The 15,670-nt window shown below is 49.2% G+C and overlaps 1 protein-coding gene across 1 annotated transcript in view; it reads left to right on the forward strand.

Moving 5' to 3' along the window:
- Positions 1 to 15,670, forward strand: part of LOC102568905 (fer-1-like protein 4) — a 137,390-nt gene that overhangs the window by 33,222 nt on the left and 88,498 nt on the right. The window contains exons 9-15 of the mRNA XM_019485566.2: positions 5,288 to 5,419; positions 9,432 to 9,494; positions 11,406 to 11,490; positions 12,343 to 12,502; positions 12,748 to 12,931; positions 13,161 to 13,347; positions 13,861 to 14,237. Coding sequence (XP_019341111.2) covers positions 5,288 to 5,419; positions 9,432 to 9,494; positions 11,406 to 11,490; positions 12,343 to 12,502; positions 12,748 to 12,931; positions 13,161 to 13,347; positions 13,861 to 14,237 — 1,188 coding nt within the window. The remainder of the gene's footprint in view (positions 1 to 5,287; positions 5,420 to 9,431; positions 9,495 to 11,405; positions 11,491 to 12,342; positions 12,503 to 12,747; positions 12,932 to 13,160; positions 13,348 to 13,860; positions 14,238 to 15,670) is intronic.

The raw sequence follows: 15,670 nt of genomic DNA on the forward strand, positions 1-15,670 counted from the left end.
CACTCACATCTCCCAGTGCCACAGAAGGTGCTCTGTTCAATTTTGTTGCTTAGTTCTGGGAAGGCCTGGACTATGGCTAAAAGCCTTAGCATAACTCAGTTTGCCTGCTACACTCCTCAGCGCTGCTTACCCAGAGTCGTGACTCCATTTCTAGCTCTGGTCCATGGCACAGAGCACATGGTGGCTCCAGCCTCCACCCAGCCAGGCAACAACATTTGCAGTGGTGGCAGCTCCAGCTCTGGCCTCATCTCCAACCTGAGGCTGGGCCTGGAGTTGCCACTAGGGGTATGCGAAGCTTCGGTCACCGATTTGATTCGGAGAAGATACGGCCTGATTCTGAGGCTGAATCACCAAATCTGAATTGAACTGGGAGACAAAACCCCCCACTCCAAATAGATTCAGAAAAAAAATCGGAGATTTGGTGATTTGGAAGGCAGTCTTGCAGGGAAACAGAAACTGAGAAGAGGGAGGGGGAGCAGGGGGTGAAAGACTGACATCTGTAGCTGGCCAGTGACTGTGATCTTTCCCTGAGTCCCCTTCCAATTGTAGTGCTCTCAGGGAGGGACGTAGAAACAGCAGATAACTGTCTGCAGCGTTTCTGTCCCTTTCGTGAGTTGTTTCTGCCTGAGCAAAAGAGGGCAGGCAGCTGGCCACGAAATAGGTGAGTGGGCAGAGAACTAACTGGCACTGGGGAAGGCCCCCGTTACAGTCTACCATGCCTGCTGTTTTCATCCCCTTGTGCCTTAACACACACACAAAGTCACATGTCATGAGTTTTTCTTTGAACAGTTTGAGGTGCAGTTTCCCAGAAACCCTTGTACCTGTCTCCTTGAAACTTGGCAGGCCTCATGCCCTCAGACGGGGCTCCATCCCTGCTGTTTTCATCCAAATCTGCCAAAAAATGACAACGTCATAGGTATTTCAGTGATTCTACATTATAGTCTATGGCTGAATCACCAAGTATCTCCAAATCAGTGCTGAATCTTCCAAAGCTTATTTGACTGACTAGATTTGGGACAGTGGTCTGAATCTCTGAATCGGCTCACAGTCCTCCAAATTGACCAAATCTGAATCTAATACTTCCTTATTTTCACAGGCCTAGATGCCACCACTGCAGCCAATGCTGCGTGGCCAAACAGGGTCCAGAACCAGCATGTGCTTTGTGCCCTGGGCCAGATCAGAGCTCGAGCTAGAGCCGTGACTCGGAGTAAATGGCGGTGGCAGGAGGGGACAGGCACCAGGGGTTGCTGGTGTAGAGGGCCAGGCAGCAGAGGAGGCAGGTGCTAAGAGGCCCAGGCATTGGAAGTGGGGGAGCAGGTACTGGAGGTCACAGTAATAGCGGGGCAGGCAGCAGGTTGGCCAAGTGGTAGAGGGGAGGGGCAGCAGGGGGCAAGGGATGGGGGTGAGGCTGCTTGACTCTCCCACCACCTGCCCCTCTACCACCTGCCTGCCTGCCTGCTGTTGCTTTCCCCATCACAGTTTGGGTGGGGGGGACCGATTTAAGATGACCCTCCAATAATTAATAAATTATCCATATGTAGAATCTAATTAATAGGGAAGTTGTCTTGGATTCTGGGATATAGGGTAGATATGAGTTTAATGGAGATTAGAAATTTCTATGCCATGATGCTGAATTAGTGAAGAATAGTTATTGTGGGGAGAGAAAGCAGGTTCCTGCCATTCTGGCTTTAACCAGCTTTCTGTAGTATCCCAATAATACCTCTGTAGCACGGCACTAAGATGTGTCTGCTTCTTAAGGCTGAAGCAGCCTGCCTAGGGAGCTCTGCAAGGCAAACAGAGCTCCCCAGCTGCAGGTTGCTGGGGTAACAGCCTAAGGGAGTAATTCGCCACACCTGCCAGCACTACCTGACCAGCAGGAGGCAGGGTTCTGGGATATATAAGCCCAGCCTATAGCTAGCAGAGGCACTGTCTCTCCCTGGCAACTGACAGGGAAGGAGCTCCTGTTTGCTAAAGCTGCTTGAGACCTGGTGCTGCCTGCCTAGCTCTCAGTACTGCCTGCTCTACTATCTAGGTGCTGCATAACTACAGGGAATCTCCTAGGTACCTAGAATAGGGGCATGTTATTCTGAGTGGAAGTTTGTCCCCTTAACGGGGCATAGCACTGTTGTTGTTGCTAGTATTTAAGTTATTGCTTAGGGGCTTATGTTTGTGTTCATGTTTACCCCTGAAGGATCAGGATGAGGCTAGGAGGGGACATTTGGAGCCCTCATTAGTGCCTGGAGAAAGAGGGCATCTGATTTGGTAGAGTCCAGTGTCTGGTACAGCAAGCATACTGCCAGAGGGGCACAGCCAGAAGGGCGCAGTGAGCCCAGAGCACCATTGGGGCACAGCCAGAAGGGTGCAGTTACAGGGGCACAGCGAGCCCAGAGTGCCAGGAGGACACAGCCAGAAGGACTCGGCAAGCCCACAGCCCCAGAGGAGTGCAAGTACAGGGTTGGGTGAGCCCATAGCACCAGAGGGGCACAGCTAAGGGGGTGCAGAGTCAGGCGCCCAAGAGAGAGGCACAGAGCCAGGCACTTGACAGAAAGGTGCAGAAAGCCAGTTACTAGAGAACTCGGTGCCTGCGGGTTGCTGAGAGACAGGAGCCAGAGGGCTCAACGCCAGGGGTGTATAGAGTTGATGACGGTAGTAACACCTGCGAGGCAGGGGACACATGTTGGGGGGGCTGGAGCATGTATGTACTGTCCAGTGGGAACATGAGGGGCAGCCTCCCGCCTAATAAACAACTTAATTATTTAGTAACAAGGTGTGGCAGGAGAGATAGGTAAGTGGACTGCCCAAGATGGGTAGGCCAATGCGGAGGTTGACCTCAGGATGGTCCCCTGTCACAACCTCCCTTGCTTTTTGTGTCTGCCAGGTGTAGATGGACATTAATAGACCATCTGACCTCTTGGAAATGTTCTTAAGGCATCTTATAGGGGAGCAAGCAAGTAGATTTTGTTATATCCCAGAAATTTGTATGGCTCTGGGAGGTTGCACAGCTGGTACAAATTCCAACAGTGAGTCAATAACAGAGCTATGATTAAAATTTGAGACTTTTTAGCACTTGGGCAGCTTGACCATACTGCCTGTCTCAGTATCTAGTTAGTACAGTTGCTTGCAAGGTGAATTTCATTTTTGGCTGTAAACGTTGCTGCTCTTTTTCCTTCTGGCTAATTTTGAGAGCCTAGAGAACTTCTAGATTATTTAGGGGGTAAAAGATCTGTTGCATGTCAATGAAAAGGGGCCTTAGAATGTGATAAAGTCTTTGTTTTCCATGTGGTCTTGAAACCAAAATTTTTTCCCATGCTCCTTCGAAGGATCCTGTCATGATTTTTATCTGATTGTGAGAAGTACTTGGAACTTCCTTTAAAAACCAGCGGTGAAGGTATCCACTAAGTTAGCTCAGAGCTTGGTCAGAGGCTGATGAAACACAAAGTCCTAGGCAGAGCTGGGCAAAATACAAATTGGTCCTCCAGAAATTATTTGAGAGGCAAGGATTTCTTTGAGTGATATTTTTTATCGGACCATCTGTGTAGTTGAGATAGAGTTAGACAAGCTTTTGAATGCAAGATATTCTTCTTCAAGACCGAGGAGAAAAGCCAGCTATGCAGTTGGTCCAGTAAGAGAGATCACCCAAATAAATCCTTGCCTCTTGCATAATTCTTGGACCATCATGGCTACAACATCACTCTAACATTACCAGAAACTCTTTATGAATTATCCCAATTATTGAATAGTTTGGGTTTGGGGAAAAAATTCAGGGCCAGATTCATAAAACAAATGGTGGTTTTGTTGCCCCTCCTTCAGTAGTTTAGAGCAGTCATTCTCAACCTTTTCTGTACCATGATCCATTTGTAAACATTGATGGCCAGTCCCAACCCAGTACCCCTCGCTCCCAACCTGCTGCCCCCCACCTCCAGGCCCTAACCCCCTAGTGCATGGGGCAGGGGGTGAGTGTGTAGAGCATGGGGGGGCCCAAGCAGTCCCTTGCAGGCTGGAACTCTGACAGCCTGCAAGGGGAAACCCATGGTTTCCCACATTTTTCTCATTTTAGTTTGTTGATCCATTTTTGCAACCCTTTCATATATTCTTGTGACCCATTTTTCAGTCATGACCCATGGGTTGAGAAACACTGGTTTAGAGTATTCCTCCAGGAGGTGGGATACCTGAGTGACATACCGGTTTCTGCTTGGAAGGATTCAAACCTACAGCATCTCACCTTCGCTCAGATCTCTGCCCTGAATCAGCAGAGGCCTTACTGGCCAGTACTGCACTTTGGGCAGTGGCGGTGCATGGTGCAGAGATAGCAACAGTGGCTGTAGTATTGTGGCTTCAGGGAGGAATGTCACCTCCTTTTTTGCCACTGACACGTTAAGCAGCCAAAAAACCACCAATATTTTTTGGTCCCCTCCTCCTCCTCCCAACCTGTTTCAGGGAAGGTGTAGGAGGTGCAGGGGATGGGTGTGTGAGGCCCCCTCCTGCCCCATTCCAGAACCCCTTCCCTTCCCTGCTCCCCAGGCAGCATCCAGGGCTTGCGGGTTCAAGTGCCCTGAGAAGAAGAAATTAAACTTGGGTCTTTCCACTTCCTGAGCTTTTTGGGAAAAGGAGTGTCTTCTTTGTCTGGCAGTTTTGTGAATCTGACTCCTTTTTCTATGGTTTTCTTACAAGGTCAAGGTAAAGGTGTCTTGTTACAGGCCATTGAGGCAGTGGAGGCAGGGTTCCATTGTTTCTTTAACCTCAGCACAAGAAAGAGATTATGTGGTCAGCACCATGCTCCAGCTACCTTTACCCTGAGGTAGCTCCTGGTTTCCATTGGACAAGAGGCTGGATGGCCTCTGGGCTGCATTGGAAGTGGCAACAATGAGTGGAAATCTACCACCCTCACCTGGGATCAAGCTCAGGTTCTTCCATTCCATAGCCAGTTGCCCTACCAACTAAGCTACATGGCTCCCCTCTTTTTTAACACATACCATGAATAATTTTTTCAGTGTATTTTGGGTCAAAGAAAACATTTTGTGCTGAATGAAACAAAATGTGTTGGCTTTTCATTTTGAAAAGAGAAGCTAAAAATTAAATTTGGTTCGATCCCAATTGATACTTTTATTTTATATTTCAGCAGCCATACCACAATATCAGTTTTACACACTACTCTTGTAAGCTTTGCCTATACAAAAGTGGTCTGTAAGGATGAGAGAGAGAGAAAGATTTCCTCATTTACACATGCTGAAGAAAATGGAAAGATGGTTCATTCTAGTAACAGCGTTTCTTTCCCATGTTCCTACAGGTTGCGATTAATATTATTGAAGCCCAGAAGCTTGTAGGGGTAAACATTGATCCTTTTGTGGTAGTAAGAGTTGGAGAAGAGAAGAGGCACACAACAACACAGAAGTCAACTAACTGCCCCTTTTATAATGAGGTATGTGGTGTGGAGCCAGGGTCACAGTTCTTCTGGTGCTCAGAGCCACCTATCTAGGTGAAGGTGCAGAGAGTGGAGCAAGTACATTGCCCTGTGACTCCGCCCTTGCTTGTGGCGTAGTGCAGGCCATATACTGCTGTTGCTGTGAGCAGCCTGACTCTTTCTCTTTACATACAAATTGATGCTTTGAACCATGATTACACTGAGCAATGCAGTCCCTTGAGGGAAGCATCTACATCAGGGGTTAGGGTTGCTAACCCTGTTTGAATCTATTCTGGGAGGTTTCATCATATGATGTAATTACATTAATGATGGATCTACTGTACTGTACTCAGGAAGGCAACTGTACATTACTGTTACATTTTAAAAACCTGCTGGACTACTGTATAAATTGGATTCAACATATAATATTTATTTTAATGAAGGCCCTATCATTTATCTCCCAGATGACTCTGAGCAATTTCCCAGAGATTATATTGAATTCCTGGAGACTCCAGGGCAATCCTGGAGGGATGGCAACCCTATCAGGGGTGGGTAGTTATTTTGGCTGGAGGACTGCTTAATGATCATGGATCCAGATTTTCCGTTTCCAGGGAAAAATGGAGAAAACCACTGATTTCCCAGTTTTATCAGAGAAAACGTGGATTTTCCGTTTTAGCAGAGAAACTTGCGGATTTCCCGCTTTTGCAAAGAGCTCTGCAGGCGAGCAGAGTTCTAGCCTGCAAGAACCATTTGCAAAAGGGGCGGAAAACCCACAGTCCAGCCTGGAGGGGGAAGGAGAAGGGCAGGACCTGAGGCACTCACCCTCCCAGGGCTTGCCTCAGGCTCACTCTTTGCTCCTGGAGCCTGTGTGGTGGTAAGTGGGGGCTGGGGGGTTGCGGGGCAGGGATGAGGGGGAAGCTGGGTGGTAAGTGGTGATTGGGGGACTGCAGGGAACAGCTGCAAGCTTCTGTCCCCCACGACCCAGCGTGGCAGGGGGCACTGGAGGTGTGTGGGGATCTCCTCACCCTGTGTTGCCCTGGAGACACACCTCCTGCACATGGGGCTGCAGTGAGGGCGGCTGCATCCCTCAAAGCAGGCAGGTGCAGGTGCAGGAGGTGTGCCGCTAAGGCAGTGGGGGGCGGGGAATGCAGCAGCAGTGAGATCCCCACCTGGCCCTGCCAGGCTGGGGAGGCCCCGGGGGAGGGAATCAGGCCAGCAAGAAAAGGGGCTCTGCTGCTCCCTGCCTCCCTGCTTCCATCCCCGGGGCCTCTGGAGCCTAGCGAATGCAACCCGGAGCGGTTGGGGACAGCAGTGCCACGAGGGGATCTCGCCACTGCTCAGCTTCCCTGCTGCCCCGGTGATGTGCCTCCAGTGTCTGCCACTGCTCTGAGGGGCACAGTCCCATGCTGCTGTGCACAGGAGGTGCATTGCCAAGGCAGCAGGGTGGTGAGAAGTGGCAATGAGGTTTTCTGCGTGGCTCCTCTGCTCCCTGCCGCGTCGGATCATGGGGGAAGGAAGCAGGGCAGCAGGGAACAGCAGAACCCTTCACTGTTGTTCCCTGCTACCCTGCTTCCCTCCCCTGGGGTCTCTGGAGCCCAGGAGTCACAACCCGGCGCAGCAGGTAGCAGTGGAGCCACCTGGGATCTCCTTGCCGCTGCTTCCGCCCCTCCCCCTACAGCCTTGGTGATGTGCCTCCTGTACATGGGGCTGCAGTGAGGGCAGCAGCGCAGGGCTATGCCCCTCAAATCAGTGGTAGGCACTGGAGGTATGTTGCCAGGTCAGCAGGGGGGTAGGAGGGTAAGCAGTGGCCAGGAGATCTGGGGCAGCTTCACTGCTGTCTGTTGCACCAGGTCATGCCCACCAGGCTCCGCTCGGCCACGCACAGCTGATCCTAGCTCTGGCTTTTGCTGCAGCCAAGTATGCCCCGTGCTACCACCACTGCAGTGGCCCTGGCTACACTCAGCCTGGCTGCCGCCTCCCCACCACATGCAGCAACTTGCTCCCTCCTCCTCCTCCGCAAGTGCTGGAGGCACGGTTGCTAGGGTCCGAGGGGGCGGGGGGCGAGCAGAGGCAAGTAGATCCCCAGCAGCTAGCTCCGCTCTTTCCTGCCACTCCGGGTCATGCCAGCTGGGCTCTGGAGGCCCTGGGGGACAGAAGCAGGGCAGGAGCCTGAGCCCACAGCCTGCACCTGGCCCCCATACAGATCTGAGGGTTGCAGGTCCCCTCTGCCCCCCTGAAAGTGCATGTGGCAGTGGGGAACCGACCCTCCCCCTCTCCCTCCCTCTTCCCCTACCCTGGAGGAGCCACCCATGGCCCTGTCCTGCTTCCCGCTTGGGCTCTGCAGCCACAGTATGAGGGTATGGGGGGCGCGGGTCCCCCCATACCCTGGGAGTACACACAGCAACGGAGAGCTGTTCCACCTGAGGCCGCAGAAGTGGTGGAGTAGGGGCGGGGGGCTGCTGATCCGGGTCCGTAACCCTGGCAGCTAGAGGCCCTCTTTGGCAGGGCTGGGGGAGCAGGGTCTGTGGATGGGGGGCAAGGGTCACCAGCAGGGCTGTGGAGGGACCTTTAGCTTTAATCATAGATTTGGGGGTTTTTAGCAGAGAATGTAATTTTTTGTTTTTTTATCAGAGAATTTGGTATTTTTTATCAGGGAAAACCAGGATCACTGTTAATGAGTTTTGGTGAGCTGTCACTTGGGCTGCAAGGGTAGCCCTGCCCCTTGACAGGTACTCCACCCCCTGATTGCCATCTTGAGACTGGAAGTTCTTCCCCTAACCCCTGACCTTTGCCACTGGAAGTCCCTTCCCTTGCCCCCGGAAGTACTCATTTTGGGAAGGCAGTTTGCCATCTTGGAACCAGAAAAAAGCCAGATTAAATACTATAAATCAAACAACCGTAATAAAATATTTTAATATTATTTCAAAAACTATTTTTGTCCTGATTTGTGCGTGTTTGTATCATTTATATAGAGGTGATTGCATAGTAGATCAAAATGAAATCTTACTCTTATATATTGTTGGGGGGGCGAAGGGGTGAGGGTATAGGTGGGTGGGTATAGGGTTTGGGGGGGGCTGTGGGTGTATGTGTGTGGGGTTTGTGGGTTGGGTGTTGGTGGATGTGTATGGGGTTTGTGGGGGGCTGTGGGTGTGTATTGGTTGTGGGGGAGGGTCTAGGTGTGTGGGGATATGGGTATGAGGGTTTGGGGGCTGTTTGTGGGGGGGTGGGTATGGGGTTTGTGGGAGCTGCAGGTGTGTGGCATGTGGGGGGAGTGTGCGTGTATGTGCTGGCTCCATCACATGGGGCTCCCCCCAGAGGTGCATGGCTTGGGTGGAGAACTCAGGAACTGCATGTGATCCCCGTGCAATGGAGCCAGGTGGACCCTGCATCTCTGCTAGCCCAGGCTCTGCTCTCCTGCTGCCCTGCCCTGGGTCCCCGCCAGCCCCAGCACGCTGACGTGGGCCCCATGCTCCATCCAGCTGCTGCTTTGCTCTTGCCCACCACTGCCACTCCTCTGCTGCCACCACCACCAATGCCGCCACTTACCCTGCCTGCCACCACTGCCGCCCCTCCCCTGTCACTTCCCTACTTTCTTCTCCACCTGCCTACCACTGTTGCCACCTCCACTTCACTGCCACCGCTGCCACTGCCACTTCCCCAGCCTCTCCAGGCCACCCGCTCACCGCTGCTGCCGCTTCCCTACCTTCAGGGCCAGGGTCAGGGCTGTCCCATGGGCATGTGTGGGAGTGCAGTGTGTGCTGCCCCCATAGCAGTGATCAGGGCTCAGCCCCATGCAAGCATAGCAGGGCAGCCCAGGGCCAGGTAAGATACAGGGAATTGGTAGGCACCCATGGGCTGACTCCAGCCCGTGGGCTGTATTTTGCCCACCCCTGATCTATGAGCATCATGTAGTACTACCTTTTGCACTTGAGCCTCAGAGAAAATTATCTTAGCACAGCTGTGTCCAGGGAAGAAGCACCTGGGGTTATGGGAGGGAGCTCTGCTAAGCGCTTTGTTTTTTCTGTTTCAGTATTTTCAGTTTGAATTCCATGAACCCAGGGAAGTGCTGTTCCACAGACTCATTGAGATTGCAGTAAGTTGACCCTGTTTACACACTTCTCTAAGAAGAGTGGGTGGGGGCTTGGGAACAGCACAGATACTGACCAGCTGTCAATGACAACACTTTTCACTTGGAAATTTGGAGCATGTTGGACGAAGCAACAGCACCAGAATTAGCCCCACTTTGCTCCTGCAAAAAGCTCTACCACACACCTGAAATGTTTTTCCACCCATCGGCAGTAATTTGTGGAACAGCTTGGAATAGGTTACAGGCCTTCTGAAGTACAATCTCTTGCTTTAGATATTACCTATAAGGAAGACATTGTCTAGCTTCTGAGCAGCCAGGGGGCCACACCTTGTGCAGGCTGCATATTGCATGCCCCCTCTCCTGCCATGCAGGTTTTGCCTTCCTGTCCCCAGCAACAGCAGGGGTATTAGCAAAGAGTAGTGACTGGGAGCCCATGGGCCAGGTGTTAACCCTACACATGTTGCACATGGGCCATAAGCTACAAGTTGGACAGCCCTGGTCTAAAACACGCAAAATGAGTAGTTACCAGGCCTTATCCAATGCTCACTTAAATCAATGATGATCTATAATGAGTACTCCTGTACATCTTTTAAGCATTTTTAGGCCCTTAGTAACCCAGGCAGAAAACATAACACTGGTGTTACTGTTTTAGAAGCATATTCTATGGGTGTCCTGTTATATGTTAGTATTCCTTGGGCAACTGGGCTGCGCATGTGATTATCTTATCTAGATGCTGTATCAGACTCCTGGTTTTGTAATTCCCTATGGAGATGCATTTGCTCAATAAATGCCCGTTTTCAGTTTTACACCATTAAATGAAATGGTTCTTAGGCTACAACAACTGTGACTATACCAACTGCAGCTACACCTCAATTACACCAACTGGGACTGAGCCCTAAGAGGCAGGTCCTTCCACAGCATCGACTATGCTGCTGAGGGAAGCTGAACACTTCTCCAGAAAATGTGCACAGGTCCTTATTTTGTTGATAACTGGTGGTTTACTTTAAGTTAGCCTTCTGCATCCATTTGGCTCCTATTAGAGGTGCTCCCAGTCCAGTCAGATGAAGATTGCTGCCATCAGTATCCCAGAATTATTACCTGTGGGGTGTCCTTTATGTCTGCACAGAGCAGGGGCAGGCTACTTTCACTGGTGGGACTGAGTAGGAAGTTCATATGTGGCAACATTTTGTATGTGTACTAGTAGCACTGCAGGTCAGAGAGCAGGGTAAAATTAGACCTGTTAAAGACTTTGAGCTCTGATTTTTCAAAGGCACATGGTTGTTTGTATAAGTGTCATTAAAAGCCGGAACATTCCACTAAGGAGGGTAGCTCTCATTCAGATGCTCAGTGCTGCGCATGTTCAATGGTGTGCACAGGCAAGCCAAGGAGAAGAGGTCAGCTTGACTTAGCATAAGTGTGATGTCAGCCCAAATCAGATCTCAGTCCAGATATGAATTGGGAGATTGCTCAACTCAGCTTTGACTCAGATGCAGGAATTCACTCAGTCCAGGAACACAAAAGTTAATTATGGCAGTCAGACAGTGTTCAGCCTGGGCCTGAGAATGAGACAGGTAGGCCTAGGATGGTGTAAGAGTCAACCCATTTACATTAGAGAGGAGTTATCTTGGCTTAGGTGTTGGTTTTATGGGATGGTTAGCCTAGTATAAGTCTTAGCTTGGAGTGAGGTCATCCTCAGGATGAGGGAGAAGTTGTCCTGGCATGGGCTTCTGGGCCTAGTAGAGAGTGGTCCATGGTAACCTCACTTGTAAGCAGCAGTTTAACTGTCCTTTGTCACCAAAGACTAGAATCACATATACACATCCTGTCTGCATGTTCCTCTTTAAGAAGCTCCATTCTGAATGGCTAATAACGGCCGCATGTCATTCAGTAGTCAAAATTAGATTGTGCTTTGTGCAGGTTTTTCATTCAAAGAAGATCCCATTCCTGGGGACACGCATAGGAACATTCAAAATCGACATAGCAACTGTGTATAGCCAGCCAGGTACTGTATGCAGTGCTTTGTGCAACTGCTCTTGGTTCCCTGCTTTAACCCTTTAATAGCATGACCTATTCTAAACTCTCTTAAAGTCTTCTGCAAGGCATGTAGCACCCCATGTTAACTCAGCACTCACTTCCCTGAAAATGCATTTCCCCGGTACACTAATGATTTAGAACCCTGTGAAAAGCACTTTTCTGAGCCAAAGTCATTGATTTGGGGTAAATGCATAAATAATAGTTCAGACTCCTCTCATCATGTTCGGTGCTATATTGTCCTTTCAAGCTTATTCTCCAGGACTTTGTCCAATCCTCATTAGGTATCCCAAGCAATGAAGTTTCCAAAGTTTTTCATTGTCTACTGGATACTCTGGGCCAGATCCTTAGCTTGTGTTAATCTGTGTAGCATTGTTGGGTTCAAAAGAAGAACAGATGAGGACCTGGCCCAAAAATATTATGTGGAACTATATGTAGTCCTGTGTTTTTCTGTGGCTCTGATTCGGGGGAAGCAAATTCTTGGAATTCAAAACAGGGTTGCCAACCCAAGACAGTTTTTTTTACTGACAATCTATAAACTTTTTACAGACAAACAAACATTTTTACTGACATATGTTTTACATAATGTAAGTGTAACCCTTCAGCCAGACCCTGGGCAAGGGCCAGATTTAAACAATAGTGAAAAAGTTTAGTTGTCAGTAAAATGTTTTCAAATGATCAGTAAAAAAACATGATGTGGGTTGGCAACTTTATCTGATTGCAGCAATGTTTTTATAACCTGGTGAACCTGACAGACCACCATGCGACACTATGGAGCAGTAACATGGAGTTTACAGCTTGTTCTTTCTCTTTATGTTCTTAGATCACAGGTTCTTTCAAAAGTGGGCTGTTATCAATGACCCAAAGGACACCAGGGCAGGTGTGAAAGGTTTTGTGAAGTGTAATATTTCTGTCATTGCACGAGGGGATGTATTAGGCTCCCTACCCACTTCCTCCAGCAGCCAGAATGAGGACATTGAAAAGTAAGTGTTCAGTGGGAATCTTGTGTCCCATGTTTGGAGGTTACTGCATAAGTATTACACATTTCTGGCACTGTTCCACGAAACACACGGTACTGGCCCCTTCTGGAAATATGAATCTAGCCAAGATGAGCCCTATGCCCGGCAGTTTCTAAACCTCTTGGCTTTTTCTTGTCATACTTTTCCTAAATGGTGTTGTGATTTCCTGTGTGTCATTTAAGGGGTAGAACAAATATGATTTCCTTTAGGAATCTGCTGCTGCCTAAGAGAGTCCCTGCTGAGAGACCTTGGGCTAAAATCTGCATCAAGATTTATAGAGCTGAGGGCCTGCCCAGCATGAGTGCTGGGATCATGGGCGGTTTTTCCAAGATTATGGGTGAGAAGAAAGTGTTCATTGATCCATATGTGCAGATCTCATTCGCTGGACAACAGGTAAGTGTGAGGGTGGACTTTGAATTCTTTGCATCTTCCAGAAAGCCTATCTAACCCTCCCTTTTTGGTGTTATAAGTGCCACCACATTGACATTTCTGCAGGGTCCAAGTGCTTTTTCCCAGAATGTCACAGTAATTCCTCTTGTCCCTCCTGCTGGCTTTTAAGTTGTTCTACCGCTTTAAGTTATTTGGCAGTGTTCAGTGCAGCTCTCATTTTCCTTTGCCCCAGGGAGAGACATCAGTGGAAAGTGACACCACAGAACCCAAATGGAATGAACAGATTAGCTTCATTGAGATGTTCCCTCCTCTTACCAGGAAAATAAAAGTTCAAGTGTTAGATGATGCAAATGTCGGGGAAGTGGCTCTTGCTACGCACTTCATTGACTTACAGCAAATATCTGATCCAGGCAGGAATGGTGAGGCCTTTAACATTCAACAATTTTGTCCCACTGCCCTTCAATGTAGCTGCGCACTTAACATCTCCAGCATTAGATATGACTGTGTCATCATGTTGTGTTCTCCCAAATCCACCATATATACCTTACCCAGCTATATATGCCTCTGTCTGCTGTGTGCTCAAGTCTGTGTTCGGTAAAATCCTTGGGATGTCTGTCTGGGTCCACAGGAGGCAGGTCTCTTGGAAAACAGCCCTTTTCTATGGGGGGCAGGGGGTGGGGCTTGCCCATGTTTATCTGGCATGGCTGAGTGTCTTTGTCTGGGATACACACAAGTCTATCTGTGTGGGTGGGTGGGGCATAGCTGGGTCTGTGGGGGTCAGAGGCAGATTTGTATCTGTAGGTCTTGCTAGTGCCTGTCTGTTTGGAGGTGTTTCTCTCTTTGAAAGTGTTTCTGTCTGGGGATGCAACTCTGCATGAAAGTGAATCCTAAAGCATCTGATTGCAAGTCCCCAAGCATATCTGTTTCTTCAGGCTTTAACCCCACCTTTGGCCCGGCCTGGGTGAACCTGTATGGCTCTCCGCAGAATTCAGCTTTTCGGGATATACACAAGGACCTCAATGAGGGTCTGGGAGAAGGCATATTCTACCGTGGGCGTATCCTCATGGCTGTTTCAGTGGAGATTTTTAGCAATCCTGGTACTGCAGACAGAAAGCATGAGGAGGGGGTAAAGCATGCTCTGAGCAAACTGAAGCTGAAGAAGAAGAGTAAAAAGTCCAAGCAGAAATCCAAGACTAGCATCAAAGAGCAGAGCCAGAGGCAAGGAGGAGAAGAGGCTGTTGGCCTTGAGGAGGCTGAGCAGCCCAGTGAGGTCACTGTGGAGGTGGAAGAGCTCCATCCACTTCCAGAGGTGAGTTGCTCTCAGGAACTCATGGGACCTTCTAGAAGGTGTCTGGGGGAAGGGGAAGGAGCAGGAACAGGGAACTTGTGATCGGTACTCACAGGTTGAAAGCTGCCAATAAACAGACTGGAAGCAGAATATCCTGGTGTTTTGTAACTCTCATTTAAAGAGCTCACAGGGTACTTCAATCCAAAATACGTGTGAACATTGCACTGCAGCTTTGCACTGGAGTAATTGTGGTAAGATCCAACTGGTCCCATTGGTGAATGGACCATGCAACCCCACATCTCTGTAAACCATCTGCATCTCTGCAGCCCTGATGCTCTGGGTATGCCTTACACTGATATTTGGGGAAACCTTGAGGTCATGTTCAGTTATCCTGAATACCATGAGTCCCCCTTTCCCATCTATGTTACTTCTGGTGGCTTACATGAAGCCTATCCACATTGTGCTGTAGTTTCTTGACCATAACATTAAAATGTATTCCAGGTTTACTTGTAGAACCCTTCTAAGAATAGGTCTGCCTACTTTTTGCCTCTTCTATGTCAGACTCTGATTATGAGTGGTAGAGTTGAGAAGTAAAGTACAGAATGGCCAAAAGTCCAAAGCAGGGAATTGTCATATTGCTGCTTGCAGACTTCCTGTGCTTGAAGCCTGTAGGGTCTGTGTGATTTCTAAACATGTTGCTGGGAGAGGCAAGTGGTTAAATTGATCTTATACCTGGAAGTTTAGCAGAATCTCCAGGGCAAGCCTGAATAGCAGCCAGTGTAGATGGTCAGTGGACATGACCTCAAGGTCAACCATAACTGAATAGGGCTAGCTCATATTTCACTTCATAACCACCCACATTAGTGCCATTTTTGGCATTTACAAACAGTTCTTATTATTTTATTTCACATTTTTGAAGCTGAGCCATTGCACTGTGCATTTTTTAGCCATTGGATAAAATGGATGGAGAGCAATGCAAAGTTTCCACCCCACTGGGAGCAAGGGCACAGAAAGAGCCCAGGGAGGGCCTTCTCATCCAAAGCAGCAAGCATTTCACTGAGCCACACATCTTCTGGCTTGTGCTGTTCCTCCTGCCCTACATATCTTCCTCTCTTAGCTGCCCAGGGAGCCAGCTTTAAGAGGAGGGCCAAAGGGGGCACTGGATAATACCTAACCCGTGGCCTGGTGGTTAGAACACTATGCTGGGAAGCAGGTGTAGGTTCAAACTACATCTGGGTGAGGGAGCCCTAAACCTGGGTTAAATTGTGGGGGGAGAACCTTCCATTCTTCCTCCTAGTAAAACCATCCTGCATCTTTGCTGTTCTCCACTGCCTGGCCCTGTAAGCAGATCAGTCGCATCTGGTGGCTTGCACATGAGTGTGACTGTGCTGCCAGCTCTGATTGACATGCAGTGGAGATTTATGCCCTAAAGAGATCAGCCAGGATTTCAAGGC

Source organism: Alligator mississippiensis, chromosome 9 (genome assembly GCF_030867095.1).
Source record: "Alligator mississippiensis isolate rAllMis1 chromosome 9, rAllMis1, whole genome shotgun sequence".
Lineage (NCBI taxonomy): Eukaryota > Metazoa > Chordata > Crocodylia > Alligatoridae > Alligator > Alligator mississippiensis.